Raw genomic sequence first — 9,469 nt, 5'->3', positions numbered from 1 at the left:
AAGAAAAAAAGTTAATTTAGGTTTATTTAGATTTTTTTTGGTGATTACGAGGTCGGTCGAATTGACAGATCCCATTTTGAGATGGGGAAGTGAAAATAACAGATAAACTTTAAAGTTTTACTGAAAAAAACGTATGAAATGCATTTAGTAGGTTTTAGGGATTACACAAAGGAAATTTGAGATTTTTGATATGATGAAAATATTTTTAATTTTAATATGAAAATTACTTTGCACAGGGACTATTCAAAACAAATACTCAATATATTCATGGACAAATCTTTATTTTATTTTATTAAAAATACTTCACTAAGAAATATGACTTTTTGTATGTGAGAGACTGCAAAATTTCATGAAGATATGCCCAATACATTGAGAATTATAAGTATTAAATTTATAAAAACATTAAACGAGTACAAAAGGTCAAGTGACTTGGTCAAATTGACCGACCCCGTATTAAGAGGGTTAATATGACATTTGTTCTGAATTAATCAGTTATTTCTGAGTATATGCAGTTTTCATATAACATGTGGTCAAGAAAGTTGTTAAGTTGATGTCATTCTAGCTTCCTTTGTTCCTGTTAAACCCACAATATTTCTGCCCATGAGGAAAGCATGGCTGTAACACTGCATGTTGTGCATAAATGTAAACAGAAGTGTCCTTCAGTGGTAGTTCAGGTGGTATCCTGAGGTTATGGCCTCCCCTATACTTGAATGAGAATGACAAGGCACATAGGTAGTGCTAGTTGCTCTGAGAAAATCTAATGCTACATACAAAGTAAAGAATGTTGAGCTTAAACAGTTAGGTAGATGCTTTTAATCTGATCACTTGAAGATAACCAATCAAGATAAAGTGACCAACTTGTGTCCATAAAAGCAAGTATATACATGGTGTGGTGTTTTTTTTTTTGTTACATATTGTGCAAAGCTACTTAGGAGCAACTATCTGCACTGGCCATCCCTAATTTATAAGTAAACAACAAATTTCAAAAAAGGAACTAAATGTACAGATGGCTAATATCAATCCTTCCAAAACAGTGCAAATGCCATCCCTACAATTTTGTTTGCATTTTTTTTTTTAAAGGATTGATATGAGCCATCCCTACTTATATTTCCTATTTTGAAATTTTTTCTTTACTTGTTTGCTTGTTTTTTTTATGCAGTGTTTCAATAGATATAGAAAGGTTGTATTTATAACCAAATTCTAAATACAATGAGGTTCCAACTGTAATATTTGTTGTTTATCTATTATTGGTTGGTAATTTCTGTTTCAACCTGTACTTAAGCTTTTTAAGGAACACTAAATTTCTGTAACAAAGCTAACTTCAAGGGGTAAAGATAACATTATTCACACTAGAATTACAATTTTTTTTTATTACTAATTATTAATAATACTTATAAAAGCAGATATTCCATTTGAAACTATGTCACCTCAGAGAAATTAGCTGACACCATTGTTTTGATTTTTGAGTTATCGTGTAATAAGAAAGCAGAAGAAAGAAGAACAAGAAATTCAAACTTTTTGGTATGATATTTACAGACATTCCCAGAACTTGTAACTCAGTCATTACGTAGATATTTTTATAAAACAAAACACTGTATGGTAAAGTTCTGATAACCTATTGAGGATATATTTAAAATACCATTTCGATGAACAATCCGAGCTATAGGCAGTGCTACCACCAAGCCTGATAGACTAGTCACCACCAACACCTAGGTGACACAAAGTGCATTGTGGGATAAACTGTAACATTATAATGCTCCCAGAGCTGAAGGGTCAAGCATATTTGATGATGAGGTTCAAACCTGTGACTTACAGATTGCAAGTTGAGCACACCAACTACCAGTCAATGCCAGGCTCATCCTTGTGAATAAATAAAGACTATCTACCTGTATTCTACAGTGTGTACAGTCTCATCATTCACGAACTCAGTTACTCAAATATTAAATACTACTTCATCATAAGTACTGCAGTACTTATTGTAGGAATGGGACAGATACACGATACATGCAATACAAACTATTTACTCGTATACACCTTTAACAACCAAATAATAAATCTTCAAAAGTATTTGTAAACCCTTAGGTCGTAAACAAACCACATACAGAATTATAAGTCATAGAACCACTTGAGAAAGGCAGCAGAAGAGATACAAAAAATTCACAAAACCACAAATTTCTCAATCTCACTGCATGACTGACTGACACTGTTGAATACTTCTAGCTGTGTAACAAACAGACTTAACATAGTTATAAATTTACCAAATAGTACAATAGCACAGGGACCATGTACTCGTGCTAGCATTTTTCTATACTAAACATCACCAAAAAGAAGAGCTATTTGACATACATCACGTAATACTTTGAACAGGGACTCCATTTTAAAACACATACATCCACTCGTTCACTCCATATACTAAGTAGGTGTGCTCAAATAAAACAGTAAAGGGGATGTGGTCTCCTCAATCTACAGTACTGTGTGAAGAGATCTGGAAACTGTGAGTAGTATGGGGTATGCCAACATAGGGTGAGCCTTAAGAGAAGCTTCACTATCTATGCTAGAAGACAAGCTATGCTCTTTTGCAAGGAATTTATAATACAAATTGTAAAATAAATCAAGTTTGCATTCATGAAGCATTTAACACATAGCATGGGAGTTTACAACTAGCTCAAACTGCCAAAACCAGTTTTTGCTGCATATAAACCTTGGTTGAAGAATATTGTTTCCAATTTTTCGTGATGAAAAATTGTTCAAGTTGAAAGTGTTACAAGCATTTATAAGGTGAACTCTCACTAAGGTTGAATCTGTCAGCTTTTGTGGATGGGCAATCATATACTACAGGTGAACTATTTAATATATCAATTATTTTGTTCAGCTTGAGGGGTTCACTGAATTTTTTTTTTTGGTTCAACTGAAATTGCATACATTTCTTCTGGGTTTCTTCCCTTTGTGCTCAAGTGAGACTGCAATTACAAGTTTTACCTACATGAAATTCTAGTTAATGTCTGAACTAGATGAAGTAGTTAATTAAATTAACTAATTTATCAACCCTTAGTATATGCACATAACCAAAACTCATGCTACCATATTAAATGACATAATGCATAAGCATAACTCATGAAGAATTTTATTATTATATTTTATTCATTATTTTACCTAATTTAACCTTATCTAACCTAATCAGTTTATAATTTTTAGTTACTTTTATAACCAGAAATAAAAAATATACATAAAAAATAAGAACTACGGTACTTATATTTGACCTCTTGTTTTTTCCTATTGGTTGCCAGTGAAATTTAAGCCTACTTTTTATAAAGATGGTACTGGTAAACTATGTAATTTTTATTTACTTATATATAATGCACCTAAAAACACAAAATAATAATACACACAAAGCAAACAATGTCCTATTACTATTACCATTTAACTGGCTACTAGGACAAGATGGGCATAAATTAAGTCCTTTTGCTGTTCAATCTGAACAACACGAGAGAAATTTTCAAACTGAAAATTAAAATACTCCGTACTGAAAACAACATAGTACTATACGTCATTTGAGAGAATAAAACTTTGTCTTTCTATTAGTTATAAACGATGTAGTATAAAACATCAGAATGAATTATTGGCAATTTGTGAAAGAGAGGATTTGACAGGGAGTATGGAAAGTGGGTCTGATTTTGATTTTCTAGGTTATGAATCTATAAACAAATAAGATTGAAGATTACAAAAATTTGACTTTGCCTGAGTAATATATACTTCAAGAAGGGGTGGTAAATAAAATAAAGAAGGGAGAAGACCTAGAGAACAAATGTCACAATTCTCGTAACAGGGGAGATTAAAGATTTTTTAAAAATATTTTATCACAAAATTAAGAACTTAAAACTTGTATAATATTAAAACTTCGTTTATTAACCATGTTTTGATATCAAGTTTATTCATATACACTGAATATTACTCTGTAAAAAGTCAGAGCATACAATAGGGTTAAAGTGTCACAGTTCTGTTGATTTTCAAGAGCTTTCAAGAACTAAGTGCTATTTTGATAAAATTCAGGGGTTTTGAAGGCCTTGAAACAAGTCTTTAAAAATTCAAGGGTATTTTTGGGTGCATAAGGAGTATTAACATTACTTGTTTTTCCAAAGTAATGAGGAAATCAAAAAATAATAGACAACTGAGCAACTTCACAGCACACTTGTATTACAAAAAAATCAAACTATATAATGAGATGACCACAATAATATAGCTTCTTTAAATATATATAAATATAGAAAATGTGGTTTAAAAGTTGAAAGATTGAGAATTTTTCATTCTTAGAGCAATTTGCAATAAAGACACGCAAAATAAAAACAGGTGTTTTTATTGACTGAATCAGTGTGGCAGTAAACTGAAAGGTCATACCTGACAATGTATGATGACGGCCAAGACGTCAGTAGGGCTAGAGGAAGTCCAAAACCTACAAAATACGGCCAGTTGTTTTCTATGAAGGATAAACGCTTGTGAAGTTCCCAACCTAGTGAAGAAATTAAAATTAATAAACAAATTTAAAATAAAATATCTAGATTTAAGTTTCATAGTGACATTACATCCTGATATGACAACATAAGGAAAGTAAATAAATACATACTTACCATATATACTTCATAAAAACATTTAAGATATATATTTATAACAACATTATATAATTAAGCTTATGAGATTTAAAACTATTATTTTTTTTTTTATAAGTAGCTGTTTGGTGAATAATTATCAAGCCTCCAAGATGTCTGTTTCTGGCTGCTAACCATTAAAATAACAATTAAATTTGACAAATTACATGCTATTTTTAGCAAAATCTCTGTTGCAGGAATGCTATATTACATTTTATTAAGCCCTATAAAACCAAATATGAGTGTCAATATTTCAAAAATAATTATTTCCTACCTTGTACCTAACAACTGAGGATAATATTTACTTTGTAACAAAAAATTTTCAGGTGTAACTGGCCACAATAAGTGTATGCTTCAAGCCACATGTACAACAGCTACAGCTAAAACCTGAATCTTATATTTTAATGAAGAACAAATATTCTGTTTCTGCAAATATATTTTTTTACAGGCTGAAGCATTAATATACAGGCTATTATGAGCTATTACAGGATTTTTAAGGAATTATAAAGATTTTAAAGGTTACGCTAGTGAAAAACATGTTTCATAAGTTCACCAGGAAGCCTGAACCATATAATTTTTTCTAAATCATGAAGTAAATTATCCCTAATACATAGCCAATTCTAAAACATTCAAATTATTCTGATGAACAATTTTCTTACACATACAGTAATGGGAATTACAACAATGTACAAGTGACACACATACAGAAGTTATAAATAAGTAATGGCAACTAGATGATGAATTTATTAATTCTAAATTAATTATCAGTGACAATACAAGAGAAAAGCAAAAGTTGCATAATGTGCTAGTATTTTGTCAGAGAGGCCTTTGTTTTACATGTTCTTTTCAAGTTGCCATTCAATTTATCACTGAAATTGTGAAATACTTTTCCAAATGTACTGTGTTATGCTTCACAATTCAGAGATAATGTCTGCTTGCCTTTTGACTTTAATTTTTACAGCAGCCTATATTCCTTCAATAATATTCATGACAGGACTTTGTGCATTGACTTCTTAACAAAATACAAAATATTCATGAATCCAATAAATTTACAGCTGAATACTTTAAGATTTATTTGCACAGTCAGATTGTTATTGGAGGATCCCAAAAGGAAGAGAGTTAGCTCTTGCATAGCAGGAAGCACCAATCTTAGGATTATTAGAAACTGGCATCTTTTTACACTACTGGATGTGGCATGTAAAATAGTAATAATATCTACTTGTATGACTGAAATCTATTTCATTATTTCTAATATATTAAAAACAAAGGCTTTGCTGAATGCAAGTATATCTGCAAAAATAGACATACTTTGCATGATTTATTTAGTTATTTCACAATTACAGACTCTTCTGGCCTAATTTCTGTGGTTAATTTTCATTAGAACTTTAAACATTTAAATATCTATAATTTTAGGATAAGGAAAATTTTATTTGGATTACACATGATAATAAGAATGTTTTAAAGTTACTAATTAGTCCTATTAAGAATAAAGATGATCACTTTGACCAACCTTGGAATGATGAAACTACACACGCTTTAACTCTGTATTTACCACTCATGTCTTCACAAAATCTGACAAGCTTTTAGTAAACATTTAAAGTCTGTTAAACATACAAAATTTTTAATAGCATTTCTGCTAAAGATTTGTCTGTAAATTCTCAAAGCCTTTACCGAGTAAGTCTGAGTAAAAGGAGATTTTCAAGCTAAGAATAAAAATACTTCTTTCCATCATTCAGTTTCATATTTCATATGCATTACTTCTAAAATCTCATAAAGGAATATCAAAGTGCTTATCAGGTAAAGCTATATTTCATCTCTTATTTTCTCTACCCTAGCACTAACTGCACAGAAATCAACGTACAGTGAAATGAAAATTTGAAAAATATGAAATAAAATGAATAATACCTCTTTTTTTTCTCTTCACTGACTGCATTTTTGGTCAGAAATTGCAAAATTACTTATCTTTACAGTTTCAACTGTTAACCATTTCACACGTTTTTATTTTATAGTTTTATTGTTGTACTCTGTACCTACAAATGCAGTACTTTTAATGCAAAAAATATATAAATCACAGTTGGAACCATAAACAGCACATGATTTGAGTGTCATATTTATTTCACACCATGCTCAAGCTAGTGAAATTTTAGTGTTTTTTTTACTGACATTTGTTAGGCAAGTTGAGAAATGTATAATTTTTATATTTTAGTTACTTTTGTTAAAAAACATATAGGAATAAATAAAAAAACATACATAAAAACAAGGATTTGTACTACCCCCCACTGCATACTTGAGCAGCTTACATTCGAGTAAAAATCTTAGATGTGCTTCGCTAAGCCTCATTCAGCTTCACATATTTGGGTGTCATGAATAAAATTAATGTCGCTTTTAAATGTGTATTTTCAAACAAGACAAGATGGATGAACTGTTTAACTCATCTGGTCAATGTAGAAGAAGATATATCTAAAGAGGAAGAGGGATCCCACAGCAAGAGGAAAAGTTTCCCATTGCCTCAAAAGGGAGTTGTGTGAGAAAGGTAACATCATACTGCTTGCATAGAGCAATGGAGATAATCAGGATCTGAACAATCAAGAAGAGATGGTAGAGATAATGATTACAAAAAACATCTGACATTTTTTAAAGGCAACCCAAATCTTGGGAAGGAAGGAACAGTTTAGTAACAAAATCAACCTGTTCCAGTGAAAAATTGTGAAGGTTGCATCTAAGACAAAAATAGCCAAGCAATGCCTCCAGCAAGCTATAAAAAGGAGAAAATTTGTCTAAAGAGAGAGATGGTACAAGGAAAAGGTGGCCAGAGGTTCAAATGGATAAGGAGCAAACATGCCTTGAAGAGGTTCCAAAGAACCTGAGAAAGAAAATGAGAATAGTTATAGAAAAGATGGAAGGTCATTGACAATGCTACACTGCATCTGATGATCAAAGAAACACAGACTACTCTCAAAAAGGTAAAAAAAGAAAGTGAGATGAGGAATAGTCATATGACTTAGACCAGTGTCAAAAACCCACCCAATTATGCTGATAAACTGCAAAAAAGGATGGTTTACAAGAGTGAGCCACTTTTTTTAAAGAAAATCCTGACCATCTTGAAAGAGACGGCCAAAAGCCACACATGAGGAAGAGTCAAATGATTCAGACCAATGTCAATAAATCACCCATTTATGCTGATAAACAGCAAGGAAGAATGGTTTACAAGAGTGAGCTACTTTTGAAAAAATCCTGCCCATCTTGGAAGAGATGACCAAAAGCCACACATGAAAGTGAAAGTGTGGTATGTTGTAGTGGAAAATAGACATCTGAGAGACATCCAAGAAGGAAGAGATAAGAGGCTCCTAGATCATCAAGAAGTTAAGAAGCAGAAAAGATGACTCAGCTTGCCAGATGGAAGCAAGAACCCAGTAAGGGGTGCATCAAATCAGAGACAGCATGCTGGGAAAAAAATAACAGAGGAGGATAAGCAAAGAGAAAGAGATTGAACCAACCATGATCAAGAGCATCCACCACTAAACTAGCAGAGACTGGGACTGGTGACCAAAAGAGTAGATTCACAAAGGCATTGATAAGAGGACTCCCAAATAAGAAACAAATCCATTGAAAACACCAGAAGATGTAAAACACAACCTGATGAAAGGATCATCCAGGCAAGATGGCCAATCTGTTACTAAGTTTAAAACTTCAAGGGGTGTGGCAGGCCAAAAACAATACATTGTGATTGTAAGCACAAAAGAGATGCTCTAAAGATAGAAAGCAGAGTTCCTGAGAGAAATTACCTCCCAGCCAATTGATATAAGAAATCACAGTAGTTATCTGATTGTATCATAATAAATTGACATGACAGACAATAGTGGCAGTCCCACTGAACATTTTGAAGTCAGTGATGTACAGAAGCTACTCCCGTGGAGATCAAATATCCAAAACGGCAAAGGTGTCCAGAATTATGCTCCACCCAAACAGAAGTGTCTGTGAACAGATGTATGTTTGGGAGAGGTGGAGGAAGAGGAATGCTGGGTTGTGTGGGATCAATCAAGTCACCACCACAGCAAGAAGTGAAAAATGAGGAAGAAAAATTAAAGACAGTAGGCTCTCGAAAAATCCCCCCTGATCAGCTAAAGTCCACAAAAATGGGCATGTCTAAGAGGAAGAGGAGATAGAACTTACAGGTTTGACAACGTTTGCCATTGCAGAGATAACTTCCACCAGGTGTCAAATTAAAGTTAACTTTGACATGTACTAATTGGGATTTCAAAGTCTTATTTTTCCTAAAAGAAGCAACAGGAACTTCCGTAAAAATAGTCTTTAGTCTATCATTAAGTTGAAGGAGGTAAAAGTGGTTTTTCAGCAAACTAACAATTTCTCTCATAAAGACAACCAAAGACAGTTCAAAATCAATAAACCCATAACCTGCACTACAACTAATGCTATTTACTTAATCCAGTGCCAAAAATGCAACTTTCAGTATGTAAGTCAAACTAAAACAGCTATACAGGAGTGGTTTAATAACCACAAATCTTCAATCAAAATTAACAAAGAACTTCTGGTTGCAGAGCATTTCAACATGCCTGCCCACTCTCTTGACGACATGATACTGACAGGTATAAAGACAAATTTTACATCAAACAGAAACAGGGAAATTAAAGAAGCTTACTGGATAGCACTGTTAAATACTGTAACGCCGAATGGCATCAATCTCGATCCTGGGATTGTTGACCTTCGAGCATCTCTAAAAAAATTCCGAAAAACTTGTCATTAAGTTTGTAAAGTTTTATTATTATTATCATTCACATTTTTATTCATGCTTCTTTGTTTTCCTG

The 9,469-nt window shown here is 32.4% G+C and overlaps 1 protein-coding gene across 3 annotated transcripts in view; it reads right to left on the bottom strand.

Annotated features, from left to right (window-relative positions):
• LOC106478129 (etoposide-induced protein 2.4 homolog) overlaps positions 1–9,469 on the bottom strand; it is a 65,307-nt gene that overhangs the window by 21,139 nt on the left and 34,699 nt on the right. For all 3 annotated transcript variants that reach the window (XM_013938642.2, XM_013938644.2, XM_013938643.2), the window contains exon 9: positions 4,396–4,507. In XM_013938642.2, the coding sequence (XP_013794096.1) occupies positions 4,396–4,507 (112 nt within the window). The remainder of the gene's footprint in view (positions 1–4,395; positions 4,508–9,469) is intronic.

The sequence above is a fragment of the Limulus polyphemus genome, unplaced genomic scaffold (genome assembly GCF_000517525.1).
Source record: "Limulus polyphemus unplaced genomic scaffold, Limulus_polyphemus-2.1.2 Scaffold182, whole genome shotgun sequence".
NCBI lineage: Eukaryota > Metazoa > Arthropoda > Merostomata > Xiphosura > Limulidae > Limulus > Limulus polyphemus.
The sequence above is the reverse complement of the archived record's forward strand: the minus strand, read 5'-3'. Positions and strand labels throughout refer to the sequence as shown.